Source organism: Jaculus jaculus, chromosome 12 (assembly GCF_020740685.1).
Source record: "Jaculus jaculus isolate mJacJac1 chromosome 12, mJacJac1.mat.Y.cur, whole genome shotgun sequence".
Taxonomy (NCBI): Eukaryota; Metazoa; Chordata; class Mammalia; order Rodentia; family Dipodidae; genus Jaculus; species Jaculus jaculus.
Genome location: NC_059113.1, coordinates 100235398 through 100258499, shown reverse-complemented (window position 1 = coordinate 100258499; position 23102 = coordinate 100235398). Strand labels below are relative to the sequence as shown.

At 45.7% G+C, this 23102-nt stretch overlaps 1 protein-coding gene across 2 annotated transcripts in view; it reads right to left on the bottom strand.

Moving 5' to 3' along the window:
• Positions 1 to 23102, bottom strand: part of Fhdc1 (FH2 domain containing 1) — a 51289-nt gene that overhangs the window by 6844 nt on the left and 21343 nt on the right. For both annotated transcript variants that reach the window (XM_045131574.1, XM_004655871.2), the window contains exons 5-11: positions 12226 to 12311; positions 12031 to 12131; positions 9603 to 9673; positions 9402 to 9509; positions 7513 to 7583; positions 4905 to 5022; positions 36 to 200 (exon numbers count right to left, since the gene is read on the bottom strand). In XM_045131574.1, the coding sequence (XP_044987509.1) occupies positions 36 to 200; positions 4905 to 5022; positions 7513 to 7583; positions 9402 to 9509; positions 9603 to 9673; positions 12031 to 12131; positions 12226 to 12311 (720 nt within the window). The remainder of the gene's footprint in view (positions 1 to 35; positions 201 to 4904; positions 5023 to 7512; positions 7584 to 9401; positions 9510 to 9602; positions 9674 to 12030; positions 12132 to 12225; positions 12312 to 23102) is intronic.

The window sequence follows — 23102 nt, the reverse complement described above, 5'->3', positions numbered from 1 at the left end:
TAAGCCTAGGAGCAGGGTAATGCCACCAGCCATACCTTGACTGCTTTGTTGAACCTGATGCAGAAGTCCCTGAAGATTTGGAAGCATTCATCTAATTTCATAGTCTCTTTGTCTTCGCAGAAAAAATCTATAAGGGCGTGGGCCTCACCCTGGAGCTCCCGCTCCCAGACCTCCAGTTCCATCAGCTTTTCCATGGCAAACTGTGGAAGAACAAACAGGGACATATCTGGTGAATCAGGTCAGCCGAGGAGGCACAGCATCCCGCCTGGAGCCCGGGGAAGATGGCACTAGCTGCCACAGTTCGATTTCAGGTCTCTGGGAAAGGCAGGTTTACTGCAAGACTGTTGTACTCAGAGCCAAAATGAAAACGAGCCAGTCCAAAGTAAACCCCAGGAAAGCCTGGGTGACGGAGTCGCAGAAAAGCCACCAAGCAAGCTGGTGGCACACACCTGTAATCCCAGCCCTTAGGAAATAAAAGCGCAAGGGTTCAATGTACAAAGCCATCCTGAGCTACATATCAAAACTCTGCCTCTTAATGACCTGGGTTCAACTCCCCAGCACCCACATAAAGCCAGATGCACAAAGTGGCACATATGTCTGGAGTTCTCTTGCAGTGGCTGGAGGCCCTGGTACCATTTTCCTCCTCTCTCTCCTTGCAAATAAATAAATAAAATATTTTTTAAAAACTGTAAATAATAAATAAAGAGCTTTACCCTATAGGGTGACACTAATGAAACCACCTCTAGAAAAGTCATCAGGTACACAGTTGGTCTCCTCAAGAAAATCTCCTGGGCTGGAGAGGTGGCCCAGTGGTTAAAGGCCCTTGTTTGCTAAGCCTCTCGGCCCAGGTTCAATTCCCCAGTACCTACATCAAACCAGATGCACCAAGTGGTGCATGTGTCTGGAGTTAGTTTTCAATGGCAAGAAAGAGCCCCTGGCATGCCCATTTTTTCTTTCTCTTTACCTAACAAATAAATAAAAATGTTTGTTTAAAATAAATAAAATCTCCCAGTGTATTTCTTTTGCATATCTTAAAGCAGTCTACTGGCCAAAGGTTTACCATAGGATCCCTGAAGCTAGCTTGTCCTGACCAGCTGCATGTGTTGCTCTGTAGAGAGGGAATCTACATTTAATCCTAAATCCTGCAGGGTCACTATCACCCTGCAGGGTGAAGCCTGGGATGCTGGGAAGCTATGTCAACATTCCATCTTTGTACCTCACATGCAGTCAGTAGGTTTGAGGTGTATCAGAACACCCCAGGAAACTCGGATGGGTCTCATTCCAATTCCCACTGTATCGCAGGATCTGCCCTAGTTCCTCTGGGAAACACGACTTTCCAAATACTAGAGATGGAGAAGCTTTCCTGTCCTAAGTTCCCAAGGGATCTCGGATTGAAACTATGGCACCTAAAGATCTCAGGAAATCCTTTTTATTTTAAAAAGTATTTAGCTATTTATTTATTTGACAGAGAGAGGAAGACAGATATAAAGTCAGAGAGAGAGAGTGTGGGCTTGCTGAGGTGTCTTGCCACTATGAACAAACTCCAGACGTATGTGCCACTTTGTGCATCTGGCTTACGTGGGTACTGCGGAATCAAACCGGTGCCATTGCAAACAACTGCCTTTAACCATGGAGCTATCCCTCCAGCATAGGAGGAGATTTTTTTTCAATTCAGTATTTATCTATTTATTAGAAAGGGAGGCAGATAGAGAGAATGGGCATGCCATGTCCTCTAGCCACTGCAAGCTGCAGAAGCATGCATCACTTTGTGCATCTGGCTTTATGTGGGCGCTGGGGAATGGAATCTGGATCCTTTGGCTTTATAGGCTAAGCCTTCTCTCCATCCCCGGAAAAGCTTTTTGATGCAGGGCAGTGACCTCTGTGGTCTGAAATGAGAAGGCAACATGGTGAGAAGGAGGATGGGCTCCCATTAGCCTCCCGGGAGACTCAATATGTCCTGTGGTATTTACTGGAGGAAAAGGGCTTATCTAAAGAAGGACCCTAGGAAGCAATGCTACTTCATGAAATCGCATGTATGTGCACTGAGTCAGACTTACAGGGGTCAGGGATATACTTTAGTTCGTACAGGGTTTGCCTAGCATTCCCAGCACCACATAAGCCGGGTGTGGTGGAACATAGCTGTGATCCCAGAAGTTGGGAGGTAGAAGTGGGAGGACCAGAAGCTCAAGGTCATCCTCAACTAAGTCCATATCAAGTTTGAGGCCAGCCTGGCTATAGGACACCCAGAGGCTTACGTATGAACGAGTTCTTTTGGAGTGTGGGGGCTGGGTTTACAGTGTAGGAACGTTACAGGTTGCCCACCTTCGAGAAGGGGAATTGCAGCCTGTGCATGCTTAGCCAGCTGTAGGACCTAAAGAGAAATTCCTTTCTGACTCTCCAGTTCCCACCCAGTCCAACCACTTTGCCGCATAAAGGGCCTTTGCTTAAGCCAAATGCATTCTAGAGGTAGTAAGAAACCAAAACCATTCAGGAAAGTGAATACCAGAGAGAGTTACCCTCTGAGTCAGTAGCCCAAGGCAGAGAGAGTCTTCCAGCTGCATTTTTCTTTATGGAGAAAAGGGTATTCGCAGAGAGATACATCTTTGCCTGTCATTTCATCTGCAGGGCAAAAGATGGATCCCAGCCAAGAACAGGTCAACTGTGGAGAAACGGGCCCCTGACAAGGATCTGCATGGCAGCGCTGGGCCACCTTCAAGGCCTGCCCTGCAGACTCGATTGGCATGGAAGGAAGTACCAGGAAGGAAACGTCTAACTGAGCCAAGGCTGCCCTTACCACCGCGGACAATGAAACACTCTGAATGCGGGCCTGAAAAACAACCGCGGTCAAGTTCCACGCAGGAGCTCCACGGCACAGACAGAACAACGGCTCCCTGGCAAAGAACGACGAGATTAGCTGTCACAGTATCAACCTCGAATTTCATCACTACCGTGCCTGTTGGAGGCCCAAGCCCCACTGCGTCTCGCCCAAATGGTTCAAGTGCTGAAACAGAGCTATTAAAAAAGAGAGAGGACAAAAAAAGTGTTCCTGATGACTTTCTGTTCAGAAATGTTGATTTAGGGACAGGACTGCAGCTCAGTAGAAACACTTATCCAGCACATGGAGAACCTGGATTCCAGTCCCAGTACAGAAACAAATAAGAAAATAAACAAATAAGCAAAAAACTCAACCAACCCAACAAAAAAGTCCAGTGAGCCTTAAAAAGCTGTGTGCTAAGGGGGCGCACACGTCTGGAGTTTGTTTGCAGTGGCTGGAGGCCTTGGGGTGCCCATTCTCTCTCTCTCTCTCTCTCTCTCTCTGTCACTCTCAAATAAATAAATAAAAATAAACAAACAACAACAAAAAGCTGTGTGCTTACTGTATTTTCAGACTAGTGCCCAGAAGCCTGTGGCCTGATCTTAACTCACTTTCAGGAACTTCGGCCCAGTATTTAAGAAGTTGAATTTCAGAATGAAAACTGCCTAGCTGTGAGGCACGTTTTATTGGGATAGGAAGGGCTCCCAGGAGCTTAGATCTTAGTGGCCCAGCACTGCCATCCTGGGTTCCCTCCCCGGAACTGCCAGCATAAAAAACAAACCCAACCAAGAAAAACATTTAAAAAGCTAAAACAAACAAACAAAAACAAAACAGGTTGCCTGTGAAAAGCAGTCTCGAGGGGAGGCGGCGGCAGAGTCGCTCTTCACCCTAAGCCATCTGTATTAAGAACGAGTATAGGGTGGCAGCTGCAGGCATTATGCTTATCACGCACAGCCCTAGGCTCGCTCCCCAGCATTCCATCCACCACCAAAATTTAGCATAAGGTATTAATACTTAAAAAGAAGAACTTGGGAGCCAGCATCTCAGCCCTGACATGTGACAGTTCCAGTTGGATTTCTGAATGTGTGTTGTATACCTGACTGCTCACTACCACTTGGTGTTTCTGTGGCAAGGGTGATGAACATAGCATTCATATGGTTATACGCTGAGGGGGACTGCATATTGCAGCTCACACGCAGAGCACTCACTCGCTTAGCGTGTACAAAGCCAGGAGTTCCATTCCCCCTCCCCAGTAAAGAGTACACTTGAAAGGTAAAAAGTTAAGTGTTTGGATATACCTGAAAGCAAATACGATATACGTGTTAAACAATGAAATGAAGATCAAATCCAAGGGTTTACCAGTGGGAGCTGAGGTTCAGACTATTTTCAGGTAACCCAACTAATGAGCAAGAGGCCTTGGTGGGCCCAGTCTTAGGATCAACCCTCCTTGCCCAGTGCCATGGGCAGCCTTGCTACACAAGGCTGTAGATAGATCCACAGGGCTCTCACCGACAGCAACTCACAGAAGAACAGAAGCAGAAGACTTATGTTTTTAAATAAGGAAGAGAAGTATGTCAGACTGTGTGATTAGTGAGTCACAGCGAGCTGTCACAAACACGTCCACTCTACTGGTTTTTTTTTTTTTTGTTGTTGTTGTTGATGTTATTTGGAGCAGCTCCTGACACACCCTGTGGACAGAGCTGCATTCATGTGTTAATGGGCACCTGGACCATGTGTGCTCTGCTGCCCTGGGTAGACATCATGCCCAGACTCAGCCAGTATTTTCCCCCAGAACCAAGTGTAGGAGGCTTAGCTCTGATTGTGCAGAGCTCTCTTCTGTTGTCCAAAAGTGTGATGGCTGCAGAGTTGCCAGGCAGAGCCTGGGGAACCATGTCCCGAGCTGCTGCAGAAGGGTATGATCATGCCAAGGCAGCAGTGGTGAATGGAAGCCCTGCCCCTCACTCAGTCCCTTGGGTAAACTGTATTTGCCACACTCTACCCTGAAAGGGCAGCAGAACACCTGCCTGTACCACACCCTTGCCCTGGTTGGCAGACAGGCCTGCCGAGGCTGCGGACGAGAAGGACTGACCTGAAGGAAGTCTTCCATCTGCTGAGACAGCTCTCCGTCCCGCTGGATGCTCTCCTGCAGCGACCTCGTCCTGACCACCAGCGAGTGTAGCTCCGCGTCGGTGTTATCCAGAGACAATCTGCAGAAGGACGGGGAGAGTGGGCAGCTGACACCAGGATGCCGTGTGTTATGTGGACATGCCAAACAAAACCCAGTTTTGGCCAACTCCAGAACAGAGGGGTGAGCCACTGCGATTACATGTGCCTTGCCTTGAATAGCATAAGTTCTCACATGCTTGCTTTCTTTTTAAAAATATTTTTAATTTATTTATTATTCGAGAGGGAAAGAATGGGTGCACACCAGAGCCTCTAGCATACACCTTTAATCCCAGCACTCGGAAGGCAGAAGTAGAAGGATTGCCATGAGTTTGAGGCCACGAGTTTGAGGCCACCCTGAGAGTACATAGTGAATTCCAGGTCAGCCTGGAATAGAGTGAAACCCTACCTCGAAAAACAAAAAAGAAACAAACAAACAAACAAAAGAGACAATAATATTCAGCCAAACATATCCAATGCTGACCAGAAATCCAGAAATGCCAGCACAAAGATGTAATGGCATAGGCTGGAGAGATGGCTTAGCGGTTAAGGCACTCGTCTACGAGGCTAAGGTCCCAGGTTCAACTCCTAGAACCCACATAAGACAGATGCACAAAGTGGCACATGTGTCTGAAGTTCATTTGTAGTAGATAAAGGCCCTGGCATGCCATCTCTCTCTCTCTCCCTCTTTCTCAAATAAATAAAAATTCAAAAAATGTGATGGCAGTTTTTTTTTCCCTTATATAGATCTTAGTAATATTTCTAGCAGTCTGAGTACAAATATTTCCACACAAATTTCTTTTCATAATTCAAAACAAAAATTTGGCTGGAGAGATGGCTTAGTGGTTAAGGAGTTTGCCTGCAAAGCCAAAGGATCCTGGTTCAACTCTCCAGGCCCCACATAAGCAAGATGCCCAAGGGGAGGGGGCGCATACATCTGGAGTTCATTGGCAGTGGCCAGAGGCCCTGGTGTGCCCATTCTCTCCCTCTCCCTTTCTCTCTCTCTCTCTCCCTGCCTCTTTCTCTCTCTCAAATAAATAAATAACATATATATTTTTATATGTTTGTTTTCCTATGGGATGTTCATTTTTCTTGGGGGATTATCTGGTGATCTGTCAACAGAAATTATGAAGTGTTTACACCTCTACACTGATAGTCATCTTTTCAGAAAGACATATAATCTGTGGTGAGATGTCAACAACAGACACTGGCCAATGACAGGGCTCTGAGCTGTGGTTCACTTGTTTACGAGAAGATGGCTTGTAGTTGTCATAACTAGCTGAAGCCATCCATTCACATAATCAGGACAGGATATAGCCGGCCACATTGGCACATATCTGGATCCCTGGCTACTTGGGAGGATGAGGCAGGAAGAGTATGTTAGCCTCAGGGTTCCAGAGCAGCCTGGACAACGTTATGAAACCCCCCCATCTCAAAAAAAAAAAAAAAAGGCTCATCTTCTGAGCTAGTTGGTACATGCCACAGTGCCCGTGCCAATGCTGGGAAGTGATTACAGTGTCCCTCTACCCGCTGTGCAGCCCGTGACATAACTCCATGCCAGCAGTGGGAAGCAGCCCAGGGCAGAAGTGTTTATGGCATGGGAATCAGCCGAGTGGACAATTTAAGACTTTCTCTTTTTTGTTTGTTCTTGAAGAACTGCCTCTTTGAAATATTTATCACGGGGCAAGTTATACATTATAAAAATAGAATCAAAATAGTCTGTGCCATTCAGAGTATAGTCACATTAAAGCATGCACCTACATTAGGATTAGAAGCAAATTAGAGTGGTGTAATTAGAGCTTTAAGCCTGGTAGATGCTTTCTCAGTAAAGCTGAGTGACTAATTTAAATTAAATCAAATCCTTTCAGAGCTCTTGGTACGGTGCCAAGCCCTTTTAACGCAATAGAAAATAAATGTACCATGTTAGATTCCACAAGGAAACAGTGATGTATGACCCTGAAAGTCTGACTGACAGAAAGCAACTCCCAAGGTAATAAGCTGTGTTGTTTCGATCCTTTGGGCGTGGAACAGACTTGAAACCAAGAATCTTTAATTTTTTTTATATGGATGGTATTCATTCAAATGTACTAAAATAGGTTTTGTTATTTAAGAATTGGGATTAGGGCTGGAGAGATGGCTTAGCAGTTAAGGCACTTGCCTGTGAAGCCTAAGGACCCAGGTTCGCTTCTCCAGGTCCCACATAAGCCACATGCACAAGGTGGCACGTGCATATGGAGTTCGTTTGCAGTGGCTGGAGGCCCTGGCACACCCATTCCCTCTCTCTCTCTCTCTCTCTCTCTCTCTCTCTCTTTCTCTGTCTCTAATAAATAAATGTTAAACAAATTAAGATTAATTTTCCCCAAACCCCCTACACACATCCCTGTCAGGCAAAGGAATAGGAGGCCTGAAAGTTCAATAAAACTTTTTAAAAGTTCCACCTCCAATTCAAGAGTTTTCACCATCCTGCCATCTTCATAGGATGGCAGTCCAAGAAGCCTAAGTCTCCCGCTGCCCATCGGGTCCACGCCACTCACCTCGCAGCCTCCTGCACGTGATGCAACTTTTCAGAAAAGTTCAGGAGGACAGCGTCATGCTTCTGGGCTTCCTGTAACAAAAACAGAATTTCCTCTCACTGGGTAAGTATGGAAGCTGGAAGGAAATTATTTCCTTAGGGCTTAAAGGAGCCTTCACATCACTGCTCCATTCTTTTAAATATTTTTTTTGTTCATTTTTTATTTATTTATTTGAGAGCAACAGACACAGAGAGAAAGAGAGATAGAGGGAGAGAGAGAGAATGGGCGCGCCAGGGCCTCCAGCCTCTGCAAACGAACTCCAGACACGTGCGCCCCCTTGTGCATCTGGCTAACGTGGGACCTGGGGAACCGAGCCTTGAACTGGGGTCCTTAGGCTTCACAGGCAAGCGCTTAACCGCTAAGCCATCTCTCCAGCCCTGCTCCATTCTTTTAGCTGGCTACATTCAGAGCAATTCCTTGAGCCATGAAGTCTCATACTCTTATACAGACTTCCCAAAACTCCCCTTGGCCCAGACATATATAAACTCCCCAGGCAAATGATCGCAACATGTAATTTCAACTTATGTGCATCGAAACTCAATGGAATGAGATAGAAGCCTGGTGGGCCCATTGTTCCCAAGAGAGTGCAACATCTCTTGCCTAAATCCCACCCATGTCTGCAAGTTTGCGCTTAGATGAGCGAGATGCCCTCAGCTGTTAAACCAGTTTGCGGGCTGACCTGAATCAGAGGCTCACACACCAAGGAGGTGTCTGGATTCTTCAGCAATCTGGAGGCTGAAGGGGAGGCAGGAGTGAGAGGCAGCTTCCCTCCTGCACGGGCAGGGACCAGGGCACTCGGAGCCAAAGGACACATGCGTCAGAAAGAGCTCCACCAGAAAGTGTTTGGGGCTGGATGACAATCACAGTTTATTTGAATGCCTCGAACCTTGACTTTTCAACCAGTTACTGAGGGTTGGTGGTGTAGCTCAGTGACAGAATGTCTGTGTAGCCCTAGGTCCCATTCTCAGATCCCAAAGAAAAGATGGCATGCATGGAGTCAGTCTCTACACCCTACAAGAGCAGAACGCAGCCTGACGAACAGTTCCCAAAAGGAGATGGCTTAGTGGTTAAGGCACGTGCCTGCAAAGCCAAAGGACCTAGGTTCGATTCCCCAGGACCCACGTAAGCCAGATGCACCAGGTGGCACATGCCTGTGGAGTTTGTTTGCAGTAGCTGGAGGCCCTGGCGCACCCATTCTCTTTCTCTCTGCCTGCTTCTCTCTCTCTCTCTCAGTCTCTCAAATAAATAAATAAATAAAATATTTTTTAAGGAGAAAACAACGACGATGATTTCTCTCACTGGTCACAAATCTGGCCCCTCCTACATCAGAAGATTGAATACTCTCTATTCCTATAGCCAGTAACTACTGCCTCCAGCTCTCAGGAAACAATTAGAGATAGGTGCCCAGAGGTGCCCTGCCCCAGTCCCTCACTCCTGCCCCTGATGTTCCCACAACCAAAACCACCGGTGATACCATTACACTCTGCAAACTTCCTGTCGGTTCCCCCCACGGCTAAAGCATGAAACCTAAGTCCACACCTCTGATATTTGAATCCTTTTTGTCCAGACAGGACTTCCCAGCCTCTCTGCCTCTCTTCTCCAGTTGCTCAAACCAGAAATTTTCACTACAGCATCTGCAAACAGAACCCACCTTGCCCTTTCCTGACTCAGAAGCCATCTCATGCCTGCAGACAACTGTGCTGCCTCTAAGTGGAGATTCTCTGATCCTCTCTCTCTCTCTCTCTCTCTCTCTTTCTCTCTCTCTCTCTCTCTCTCCCTCTCTCTCTCTCACATGCACACACACAGAAACACAAACACACACACTGTCTCTCTCAACCATTTCCACCTACCTGTGCAACAAAATGCAAAAGATTCATGCCAGGTTTGTTTGCTTTGGTGTCTGCCAATTTGAGCAAAGAAGATAATTTAAATCCGACCGCATTGCCAGCATACCCTCCCTAAGGAAGACAAAGCAAGAGAAAGAAATGTGTAAAGCCTTGAGTGAGACAATAAGACAAAACAACTTGCTAGTTTTGGGGGGTTTTACTTACGGCATTCATAATGTTCCCGGCCTGGAGCACCAAGTGTAATATTGAGTGCAGCTCTTCACAGGACATCAGCTCTGTCAAAAGGAACACACGGCAGTGCCTTAGGGACGCCTTCCCCACACGTACACCCAAAATAGCTACCACATGCAAGTTCAAGTGTGTCAGAAGCAAGCGGTGACCCTAAACCGTCGAAATAGATGGAAGACACAAAGCCATTCTATGTATACCAAACACTACATCCACTACTAGCTTATCAGCTGGTTTCAAACAGGCAGGGCAGTTCACCATCACAAAATAGCTCACTAAGCAAAACTGCCCAAGTAGTAGAAAACATAAGAGCCTAAAGAAAAGGGTCACAAATGTTCATTTTCTTCTCCTCAGTAGTTACCTCTTTAATTTTTTTTTCTCGCTAGCCTTTAGGACTGGATTTATGAACTACAAAAACCAACAGCAAGCAACACTTTGCTCATCCAATGAATTATGAAAAGATTAAAAATACAGGCTGGAATGACATACAAATGACGTAAAATAAATAAGCACCCATCCTTGGGTCCAGGACCCAAAGCACCTTTCCATTTTATTCAAAGCACTGCATTTGATTTGGATGGGCTGAAGGCTATAAAAATGAATGTACTATAATAATAAATTGTAAACTAGTTCCTTATTAGCAACAAGTCTCTCATACATTTATGTAAAGAAGTGTGATGATAATTTTTAATTTATTTGGAAAGCTAAAAATTAAAACTTCATTAAAAGATCATAAAATGCCACCTATGATGTTAATATAGGTTAGTATTCTCCAGTAAGTCTGGTATGACTTTCAAAACATTACGTTTGGATCAGTGCCTATATTTTGTTATCTAAGAAGGCCAGTTTGGGAAGGTTACTCAGATAAGAAAAGTTTTTTCCATGCCCACAAATTATTGCTCAATATGAAAACAAGTTCTCCCATCGGTATTTGAACAGGAAGAACATCCCTTCCAAAGTTGCTGAAATAGCTTTGGGATGAAAAGCATTCTAAGAGGCCCCCATCACAGGAGAAGGAAAATTCTTTTTCCATCTTAGTGTCCTCTCTCCCATGAAGAGAATGTGGTGGTCTGAAGGGAAACTCCTATCTCACCACAGGCCAGAGCAGCTGAGCAGGAAAGTCTACTATGAACAGGCAGTTTCACAACAGCAACTAGAATGTGACTGGAGAAGAGCGGAGAGAGAGAGGGCAGAGGCACAACCAGCCGGTGCCTGGTAGGCGAGCCAAGGCCCAATGGGATGCGCAGGCCTGCCTTCTCAGGACAAAGACTCAAAGCCTGCCAAGGGAGCCTTGCGTGCAATTGTGAGGGTGCTGGGAAGGCAGGAACTTAAGACTTGTTTCAACAGGTGAAAATGACCAGCTGCACTCCACACCACGCAAACTCAAGTGAACCCCCATGCGGGAGGCTAGAGGAGAGAAATGGCAGAACAGAAACCCCAGGCAGGACAGTCACACTTTTGAGACTGGAAAGGGGTTATGTTTCTGGAAAGTTGGACCCAGTGACCAACAGAGAACAGAGAAGGGAGGGGACACCACTGGTCCATGGGACAGGCGTTGTGGATACCACACATACGTGCACACGCCATCTATCACATACATGTAAACACTTTATACCATCTACACTATGCACACGCTCACCACATACCACACATCAAAGCTGCTACACATTGCACACTGCATACCACACACTACCAAACCACACCTACCACACATACAATATACCATACATATCACACCCAGCTATAGGCAGTACATACCACACACCATATATTACATACTACACATACTGCAAACCCCACACCATGCACACTGTATGCCACACATACACACAGCACATATTACATACCATACATGCCATGTACTACATATATCATACACACTCCATACCATACATCCCCTCCCCAGACACACACACGACACACTGAAAGCTAGCCAAGGTGAGGAGTAATGAGCAAGCTGCCACTAGCAAGGTTTCTGCTGAAGCCTGAGATGAAAGAAATTTTCCTTCAGGGAACAATAACATGCAAATTAATATTCATCAGCGGGGATGGGGAGAAAAAGCAAGTGGGGGAGAAAAAAACCTTAAATGCATTCCTACCAGCTTCTCATTTCCCTTTTTAGGTTATCTAAAGTGTGACTTTCTGTTTCTAAATTTCAACTGAATTAAAAAACAAGTAAATAATAGCCGGGCATGGTGGTGCACACATCTATAATCCCAGCACTGGGGAGGCAAACGTAGGAGGTTTGCTGTGAGTTCGAGGCCAGCCTAAGACTGCATGGTGAATTCCAGGCCATCCTGGGCTACAGCAAGACCCTACCTCAAAAAACCAAATAATAATCATAATAAGCTGCTGCTGAAAATTAGTAAGAACAAATCAGGTGGAAGATCATGTGTCCATGTACCTTTTGTCGCAGTTCTTAAAATTGTTATGTCTGTGTACAGCGAAGAGCATGAAGACAAAAATTCCTTCTTTAGTAGCATGGCTTCGATCCGAAGTGAATAGCTAAACAGAGAAATGAGAAGTGAAACTTCAGCCATCAACGGCGGCTTACAAACCCGACCCCACCGACGACAGCCTTCAGCGACTGGGCCCTTACTTTGGAACCTGGATTAAGCTGTGCAGAAAGGAGTCAGCCAGTGACAGCTTGGACACATCACCACTAAATGTTTTTAACTTCTTCACCTGAAGGACAGAAGGGAAAGGGAACAGAGGAACAATGACCGATTAGAATCTAAGATAACTTTACATTTCATCTGAGAATCCTCCTAAGAAAATAATAGCATTTTAGTGGTAAATTCATATGAACACAAGTGTACTTCTCCAAAAAGAAAGCCAGAAAAAGGAAATCCAGGGCTAGAGAGATGGCTTAGAAGCCTAAGGACCCAGGTTTGATTCCCCAGGCCATACATAAGCCAGATGCACAAGGTGGCATATGTGTCTGGATTTCATTAGCAGTAGCCTAAGGCCCTGGAATGCCCCCCCCCCCAAATAAATAAATAAATATAGAATATTTTTTGGATTCTGGTGTTTTCTCTCTGTGTGTAGAATTGTGAAAGTGGGCCAGCCTCTTCTTCAATTATGGAACTTCCCCTGGATCTGTAAGCTTCAAATAAATCTCTCCCTCCCCCCCATAAAAAATATATTTAAAAAAGGAAAGCCACACTGCTTTGTAGTTTTAAAAAAAATATAATATTTATTTGTTTGAGTGTGTATGTGCATGTGTGTGGTTATGTGTGTGTGCGTGTGTGTGTGTGTGTGTGTATGGGTGTGCCATGACAAATGCCAGATGCTTGGTCCACTTTTTGCATCTGGCTTTGTGTAAGTGATGGAGAATTGAACCTGAGCAGACAGGCTCTGCAAGCAAGCACCTTTAACTGCTGACCCATCTCCAGCCCCCACAGTTGTTTGGTGTATGCTGGGGATGAACACAGGACCCCGAGTGTTCTAGACAAGTGCTCTGCCACAGACTGCAGTCCAGGCTCTACTGCTGCGTAAGACACTGTAACCCTGATCCCATGCTGAGCGAGATGAAGAGGCAGCCCTGGCCAGACGAGCACATGCCAAGCCAGATGCAAAAGCAGTGCATGTACCTCGCACTCATTTGAAGTGGCAAGAGATGCTGGTGTGTGTGTGTGTGTGTACACAAATAAATGAAAATAAAATAGTTGGGACAGGGGAAAGGCTTAGTGGTTACGGCATTTGCCTGAAAATCCTAAGGACCAGGGTTTGATTCCCCAGCACCCACGTAAGCCAGATGCACAGGGGGACACATGTTATGGAGTTCATATGCAGCAGCTGGAGGCCCTGGTGTGTCCATTCTCTAGCTCTCTTTCTCTCTCTCTCTGATAAATAAATCAAATATTTAAAAAATAAAATAGTTATAAATGATTTCCTCTATGAAAAGACAAGGTAGTAAAGAGCCTCTACAGAAGGATTGTATTTCCCTAAATCAATAAAGGAAAGCGTCTGCAACCCCAAGCCTACCATGCGCACACCTACAAACACAGGAGAGGACTCCCGGACCTCTCGCCCTGAGCCGCAGGGTCCCTGGTGACTGTTGGTGGCACCTGCTGCTCATTTAGATCGTTTCTCAGCATCCACAATGAACACACACGGCTCTTGGGAAACAGAACACTAGATGGAGTTTCCAAGCACGTAAGGTCAGAAACGGTTTCCAGCGTGGTCAAGAGCCCTGACCCAGCTCTAAACCAGTGAGCGCGTGGAGGCGGAAGAGGACAAGCCACGCCTCCTCCACTCGGAAACTGGCCGAGTCAAGATTAAAACCACTGCCAAGGCCACTTTAATGGTGAGTCTCCCAGCAAAGGTCTTTATGGCAAGAGGTACCTGGGCGCTGTCAGTGAACCGCCCAGCCCGGCCTTGCAGCTAACTGTTGCCAGGAAGAACACGCCGCTTTCTTTTTTTTTTTTTTAAATTAATTAATTTATTTATTTGAGAGCGACAGACACAGAGAGAAAGACAGATAGAGGGAGAGAGAGAGAGAATGGGCGCGCCAGGGCTTCCAGCCTCTGCAAACGAACTCCAGACGCGTGCGCCCCCTTGTGCATCTGGCTAACGTGGGACCTGGGGAACCGAGACTCGAACTGGGGTCCTTAGGCTTCACAGGCAAGTGCTTAACGGCTAAGCCATCTCTCCAGCACGAACACACCGCTTTCTAATGACTCCTTCTAGTTCCCCTTTTTAGTGCTGGGATTGAACAAGGTCTGCCACTAAGCCCCGCCCCTACCCCATCCTTCTCACTTTAAATTTATTTTAGTTTAGTTTTACAAATATTTCACTTATTTATTTATATTTATGAGAGAGAGAGAGAATGGGCACACCAGGCCTTTTAGCCATTGCAAATGAACTCCAGAAGCATGTGCCCATCTTGCACATCTGGCTTTAGGTGGGTACTGGGGAATTGAACGTGGGTCCTTTGGCTTTACAGGCAAGTGCCTTAACTGCTAAGCCATCTCTCCAGCCATTTATTTTATTTAAAAAAATATTTTTATTTATTTAGTGGAGGTAAAGTGTGTATGAGAGTTGGAGAGGGGGAAGAGACAGAGTGGACTAGGGCCTCTTGCCTCTGCAAATGAACTCCAGATGCATAAACTGCTTTGTGTATTTGGCAGGCACTGGGGAATTGATCCCGGACAGTCAGGCTTTGCAAGCAAGAACCTTTAACAACTGAACCATCTCTCCAACCCCACTATGATTCTTTATATAGTTCACTCTCTTTCTCTCCCTGAATTATGACTAATGGCATGATTTTTAAGTCCTTTGAAAATAGGAAATTGTAGCTAGGCCTAGAGGTATCCACTCTAATCCCCCAGCACCTGGAAGACTGAGGAAGAAGGATCTTGGGTTCAAGGCCAACTTGGGCTACATAGCATGACCCTATCCCCAACTCACAAAGAAGAGAGAGAAAGAGAGGAAGAAAGAAGCTGAAGAAAGAAGAAAAATCGTACATTGTAATTTCTAATACAAAAGCACAAAGGAATGATTTTCAATGTTGTACAGATTAGTAGATAAAAAAATACAAACCCCAATAATGTGAACGTACTCTAGTATTAAGTTAGATTCTCAAGACCACTTATTTTACTTTATTTTTGGTAGTGCTAGGAAGGGACCTTAAGCAGTACACTCAAGTTTATTTCCCAGACTCCAGTAAGATATAATTCAGGGATAAACAGTTAACTGACATTAGAACGTTTATTCTATAATTTATCATAATGATAGCTCTAAGGATAAAAAGAACATCCTGGAAAGGCATTTTATCAGTTACTTCCTTATTTCCATGACCAGACACCTAACAACTATCAGTTGAAGAGAAGGGTCTATTTGGACTTAAAGTTCAAGGTTGCTGTCCGTCACGGTGAGGAAGGAATAGCAGCGGCAGCATGTGAACCCAGTGGTCACATGGCATCTCGCTGTCAGGAAGCAGGGAGCCAAGAATGCTCTACTTTTGTTCAAAAACAGTTTGCATTTGTTTATTTATTTATTTGAGAGAGAAAGGGAGAAAGAAGCAGGGAGACAAAGAGAGAGAATGGACACACCAGGGCCTCCTCCAGGCACTGCAAACAAACTCCAGATGCATGCACCAACTTGTGCATCTTGCTTCACATGGGTACTGGGGAACTGAACCCAGATTCTTAGGCTTTGCAAGCAAGTGCCTTAACCACCAACCCATCTCTCCAGCCCTCTACTTTTTCAATATTTAACTTTTTATTTATTTGAGAGAGAGAGAGAGAGAAAGAGGCAGAGAGAAAGAATGGGTGCTCCGGGGCCACCAGCTGCTGCAAAAGAAAACCTCCAAATGCATGTGCCCCCTTGTGCATCTGGCTTATGTGGGTCCTAGGGAATCAAACCTGAGTTCTTTGGCTTTATAGAAAAATGCTTTAACCACTAAGCCATCTCTCCAGCCCCACTTTTTTTTAAGGGCAAAAGGCAGTTGCTTGTAAAATTGCATTCGCCCTACCTGCAGAGCCACAAAATGACTTATGAATCGACCATTTTTAGCCTCGCTAAATGGAAGAACTCGTGGCACTTCTGGTTTAGCTAAACTCAAGCCAGCACCTGGTTTATGAGCTGAGAAATCCCAGGGATGAAGGCTGATCCCTTCAGAAGCAGAGCTGAACAGCTCACTATATATGGGCAGGGGCAGAAAGAGGCTGTGCCCGTTGAAAGACCCTACACATTGCATGTGCAGCAAGGCTTGTGAAAATAATCGCCCAGATTTCAGCCTCCCACACACAAGGGGGTCATACTAGGTAAACTTGAACTATTTCTGTTGCATGTGCTAAAGAGTGATTGAGCAATGATGAGCCTCCTTCACTTAGGAGAAGGCTAAAACTGTTTATAGACCTCAAGAGAACGGCCATGGAAAGACAGCCTTTCATTTAAACACCATGTATACAGTTCTTCATTCTACTTCAAAAATAAGACTTATCCTCATTAAGAGGGATTACCGTACCTGCCCAGTAGTGGGGAAGTAGAAATGAGAGGTGAACCAACTCTATAATTATTATTCATTCCCATGGTCATTATCAAAAAAGCTCACATTAAACACTGTTAGGCATAATTTTACTGACTGAGCCAAGAGCCTCTCATTATTATCTTTGCTGTGCCCAGTTTCTGTTAGAACAGCCGCGGCATGCTTCGAAGACTCACAGTCCCCAAGGGCAGGCCTCCTTGAACCTACCCAGTCCCACGTGCACGGCATGATTCCCCACACACATGCCACAGAAGACCCAGTGGCAGAAAAACAAGGAAGGCGCAGAGGAGTCGTAAAGATGTCCAGTGGGGGTTGGAGAGATGGCTTAGTGGTTAAACGCTTGCCTGTGAAGCCTAAGGACCTCGGTTCAAGGCTCAACTCCCCAAGACCCACGTTAGCCAGATGCACAAGGGGGTGCACGCATCTGGAGTTCATTTGCAGTGGCTGGAGGCCCTGGCGCGCCCATTCTCTCTCTCTCTCTCTCTCTCTCCCTCTTTCTCTGTCACTTTCAAATAAATAAATAAATAAACAAAAAAATTTAAAAAAAAAAAGACCGGCCAGGGGGCCCTGGCTCCTTGTCAACCTCTCTTCGGACATGGGAATCACTGGGGACCATAAGATCACACGTAGGGCTTTCATTTGGGAACTGCCTCTTCCTCTGCAAGGGTTAACCACACACACACACAAGGAAGTGATGAACAAACATGCCAGATCAACGATTTGAAGTGTGGCTGGAGTACAGCTGAATGGCAGAGCACTTGCCTTGTATAAGTGAGACACAGGTTCAAATCCCATCTCCACCCAAAAAAAAAAAAAAAAATATGGAGAAGCGCGATTCCTGACAATGCATTAACCTCGGCTTTGGTTGGCCCGTGAGGCAGGAGTGAAAAGGGCTGTTTCCGCTCGTATTTTCAGCATGCTGATAAGGTTACAGCGTTACTCAAGTGACAGTCACGGCGGTGCTTTGTGAGAGCAGAGGTGATGGGAAGGCTGGAAGGCCATGCCATGGGAGGCTCGCTGTTGTTTGAACAACCTCTGCCCTTCCTTCCTCCAAGGGAGGTGGCAGAGGGCAGCAGAAAGAAATGGCCAGAGTCAGAGACACCAAGGTTCAGGCCTGCCCCCTCCTCTGCCACCCAGCAATCATGAGATACTGCCTAACCCTTGCGAGCCGACACTTGCCATCTGCCCTGGTATAATGTCACTGTAAGTAAATGAAAAAGAAAACATACAAAGTAACCACCATGACTGCCGGACTTCCTCTGCGCCAGGCGCTAAGGTAAGTTAAGCACGGTAAAGTCATTATCATTTCATTTCGGCGTGGCAGATGCCCAGTGCCCGGGACAGGAGGTCTTCAGCAAATATTTAGTCCTTGTTGTGCTGAAAATGAGCACAGCGTGTTACACTCTGGGCTTTAGCAACAGGCGGTTACACACGCACATTTATGCTTTCATTAGCATATTTCTGACACATTCTAAAACTTTGTCCGCTTGGCCTCACCCTCGTCCTCCAACTCCACCAGAGACTATCAGACACCAAGAGGCTTCAAGGTCACCCTGTGTCTGGGTGGGTACCACAGGCCACAAAGCATTCACAAGCCACCTGTCTTGCAGTGTCCTCATTCCTGGGGTGTCTTATGCTTCCTCCAGCACTCCCCCCCCCAGCATAGATGGCCAGATGGAGTCTTCCAAAAGAGACAGCCTGGGGACCAGCGGGGTGTTTCTGCTGAAGGGAGCTGCCAGTTAGTTGAGCATGGGTGTGGTGATCTGCAGCCAAGAGCCAGTAATGTAAACAAGAAGTGTGAGCATTGTGTCAGACTTTGAGACTGCAGTTGGCACTGTGCTGGAGGGTGAGGGGTGATGCTCTGGCCTCCTGTGAGGGCTGTGAGGGAATCTTGGGGTGTCCCACCCAGGCTTTGCCTCAGTTAGCTCACTGACTGGGGGTGAGGGCCTAGGCAACTCCTTATACAGCTTTAATAGTCTCCCTTTGGGATCCCGTCCCACACACAAGACAACATAAAATGTTCTTTAAACCATGAGGGCTCTGACAGCCGCCTGCTTCTTTGGAAAAACTCCTTTGCATTTTCTAGTCGCTTTTGGATGGGAAATGAGACGTGAAGGCGTGGAGAGCTTGGTACTCCCTCACCCGCCTCTTCAAGGCATGAAGGTGGCAGCCTCCTTCACAGCTATCCTTCACTGTGGTCTTGGAGCTCACTGAGTACTTTTTTAAAAATTATTTTCTTTTTCATTTCTATTTATTTATTTGACAGCGACAGACAGAGAAAGAGGCAGATAGAGAGAAGGAGAGAGAATGGGTGCGCCAGGGCCTCCAGCTACTGCAAACAAACCCCAGACGCGCACGCTCCCTTGTGCATCTGGCTAACGTGGGTCCTGGGGAATCGAGCCTCGAACCGGTGTCCTTAGGCTTCACAGGCAAGCGCTTAACCACTAAGCCATCTCTCCAGCCCCCATCTAAGTACTTTCACACACATACTGTCAAGTCTGATTCTCACCTTCAAAAGAATTATGACTCGCTCAATTAGCAGTGAGTTCACAGAGAAGTCCTGAGGAGGAGTCAGGAAAGAGCTCAAGCAGGAATCTGATTTCCAAAACAAATCAATCTGTGGTGTGTGTGTGTTTTCTTTTAGCAGTGTTGGAGGCCTCTCACATGCTAGGCAAATGCTCTGCCCCCGAGCTACATCCCTAATTGAAAGCAAATAAATCTCTTTAAAACTCAGATTAATTAAAACCTACCCCCATCAAGTAAATTATGATTGAATGCACTTTTCCTTTGAGACCCTTCACTAACATTAATAACTGCCAGTAATATTAGTCTGGACTTATGGAAATTATACTTAATTTGCAAACAGAAAACCTAAAGTGGGAGCTCCTTGGATTACTACATGTGCCTAAATATAACTAGAATCTTCGGTTACCAACTAATTTCCTATACTTGATGCTGTGAATTTCACATTGAACAGCATCAGAGTAAAGATACAAATATAGCTCTCTCTCTTTTTTTTTTTTTTTTTTCCGAGGTAGGGTCTCACCCTAGCCCCAGGCTGACCTGGAATTCACTATGTAGTCTCAGGGTGGCCTCGAGCTCACAGCGATCCTCCTACCTCTGCCTCCCTAGTGCTGGGATTAAAGGTGTGCACCACCACGCCTGGCTTTATCTCTCCTTATTAATGGCACTAAACTTCAAGTTTCATAAATAATGTTTGGGGAAAAGAGTGGAATGAGGGAGAGAGGAATCAACAGTGTTTGTAAAAAGAATGATTTACATAAAATTATCTTTAGGGGATGGAGAGATGACTCAGCTGTTAAGGCACTTGCCTGCAAAGTCTAACAACCTGGGTTTGATTCTCCAGTACCCAGTTTAGCCAGATGCACAAGGTGGCACATGCGTCTGGAGTTTGTTTGCAATAGCTACAGGCCATTGTGCATCTATACACTCTCTCTCTCTCTCTCTCTCTCTTTGTGTGTGTGTGGGTGTGTGTCTGTATCTCTCTGCTTACAAATCAATATATAATTTTTTAAAGTTATCTTTACCTTTTTCTGTTTGTTTTACAGTGCATGCCCTCACCCATGCTAGGTAAATGCTCTACCACTGAGCCATCCAGCCCATCCTTACCTTTTACTTATAAACACTTTTCTTTAATTCTATTTAAACAACAAAATATTTATAAGATTCTATACTGGGCTGGAGAGATGGCTTAGTGGTTAAGCGCTTGCCTGTGAAGCCTAAGGACCCCGGTTCGAGGCTCAGTTCCCCAGGTCCCACGTTAGCCAGATGCACAAGGGGGCACACACGTCTGGAGTTCATTTGCAGTGGCTGGAGGCCCTGGCGCACCCATTCTCTCTCTCTCCCTCTATCTGTCTTTCTCCCTGTTTCTGTCACTCTCAAATAAATAAATAAATAATGAACAAAAAATATTTTTTTAAAAAAAGATTCTATACTGTTTTATTTCAATGTTAGTAAGCACATATATATTTGTATAATTTCTGATAGAACCTTTCTGCACAAATAAAGGAAGATACCACAATTTCGAAAGATTTCATCAAATTGTTCTTTTCTTTTTTTTTTTTTTTGTTTATTTATTTATTTGAGAGTGACAGACAGAAAGAGGCAGAGAGAGAGAGAATGGGCGCGCCAGGGCCTCCAGCTACTGCAGACAAACTCCAGATGCGTGCGCCCCCTTGTGTATCTGGCTAACGTGGGTCCTGGGGAATTGAGCCTCGAACCGAGGTACTGAGGCTTCACAGGCAAGCGCTTAACCGCTAAGCCATCTCTCCAGCCCTATTGTTTTCTTTTATGAAGCTTCTAACCACTCAATAATTCAGTAAATTTTAAATAAAAATTTAAAAAAATGGGGGGGGGAGTCAGATGTGGTGGCACACACCTTTAATCCCAGCACTCATGAGGCAGAGGTAGGTGGATCACCATGAGTTCGAGACCACCCTGAGACTACATAGTGAATTCCAGATCAACCTAGGTAGAACAAAACCCTACTTTAACCCCCCCCAAAAAGGGGTGAGCTGGAGAAATGGCTTACTGGTTAAGGTGTTTGCCTACAAAGCCAAAGGACCTCTATTCAATGCACCAGGATCCACCTAAGCCAGATGCTCAGGGTGGCACATGCGTCTGGAGTTTGTGTGCAGTGGCTGGAGGTCCTGGCGAGCCCATTCTCTCTCCCTCCCTCTCTCCTTTTCTCTCTGCCTCTTTCTTTCTCTCCCAAATAAATAAATAAAAATATTTTTAAAACAATTCAGTAAATTTGATCCAAACAAAATAAATACCTTCATATTATGATAATTTTTTAACACTTCATTTATTTATTTGACAGAGAGAGGCAGAGATTGGGCACACCAGGGCCTCTAGTCACACCAAAGAACTCTAGACACGTGTGCCACCGTGTTCATCTGGCTTACGTGGGTACTGGGGAATCGAACCTGGGCCCTCAGGCTTCACAGGCAAGCACCTGAACCACTAAGCCATCTCTCCAGCCTTTATGATACTTCTTTGTTACCACAGCAATTTCTACCATTTGATCAGTTATACAAATACCGTGCATAAACAGTTCCAGCTCTCCTGAGTTTAGACTATCTTTAACCAAAATGAATTTCCTTTTTCTGTGTGTGTGTGTGTGTGTAGAGGCACATGCAGAGGCTAGAGGGGAACATCTCATGTCCTCCAGTATCCTGTTGCATTGAGACAGTCTCTCACTGAATCCAGAGAGGCGATTTTCAGTCACACTGGCTGACCAGGGAACCCGGGCGATTCCTCTGTTTCCAGTCCCACAAGACTGGGGTTACAAGTGTGTAGCCACACCCAGCTGTCTACACGGGCACTGGGGAATCAAACTCAGGGTGAATCGAATCAGGCCCTCTCAGGCCTTCGTGCTCCTGTGGCAAGTGTCTTAATCACTGAGCCATCTTCCCACCCCTCTCTTCCAATAAAAAAAAAAAAAAAAAAAAAAAGTCTAAGTAGATACTTGTGGTGGCTCATATCCTTAAATTGTTTGTTTATTTATATAAAAGAGCCAGAGAGAAGCAGATAGAGAAATCGGGCATGCCAGGGCCTCTAGCCGCTGCAAATGAACTCCAGCTGCATGTGCCACCTTGTGCATCTGGCTTTATGTGGGTACTGAGGGATCGACCTGGGTCCAAGCGCCTTAACCACTCAGCAATCTCTCTAGCCCGTGGCTCACATCTGTAATCCCAGCACTCAGGAGACGTGAGTTCGAGGCTACTTTAGATGACAGACTGAGTTCCAGGTCAGCCTGGGCTAGAGTAAGACTTTGCAGCAAAACAAAACACCAGTGTAAGTATATAAAATAATGTGGGATCACCCCAGGCAAAAGTCAAAGGTCAGGGATGGAAAAGCAAACTTAAATGGATTGAGTTGCCAGGTGCCAGGCACCGTGATGGACATATAACCAGGGCTTAGTCATCTTGACAGCCTCGTTTTACATTTTATGTGTTCACAGGAGCTCAGAACCTTGCCCGAGTTTCCCTGGCTAAGTTATAGCTTGATCTGAACCAAAACTCCTTGACTCTGTCACCCTGATTCCCTGTGGTCACCTCTTACTTTTATTTATTTATTTATTTTTATTTTATTTAGGGCTGGAGAGATGGCTTAGCGGTTAAGCGCTTGCCTGTGAAGCCTAAGGACCCCAGTTCGAGGCTCGGTTCCCCAGGTCCCACGTTAGCCAGATGCACAAGGGGGTGCACGCTTCTGGAGTTCGTTTGCAGAGGCTGTAAGCCCTGGCGCGCCCATTCTCTCTCTCCCTCTATCTGTCTTTCTCTCTGTGTCTGTCGCTCTCAAATAAATAAATAAAAAATGAACAAAAAAATTTTAAAAAAATTATTTTATTTATTTATTTTGGTTTTTCGAGGTGGGGGAGCCCAGGCTGACGTGGAATTCATTCTGTATTCTCAGGGTGGCCTCGAACTCACAGCGATCCTCTGACCTCTGCCTCCCGA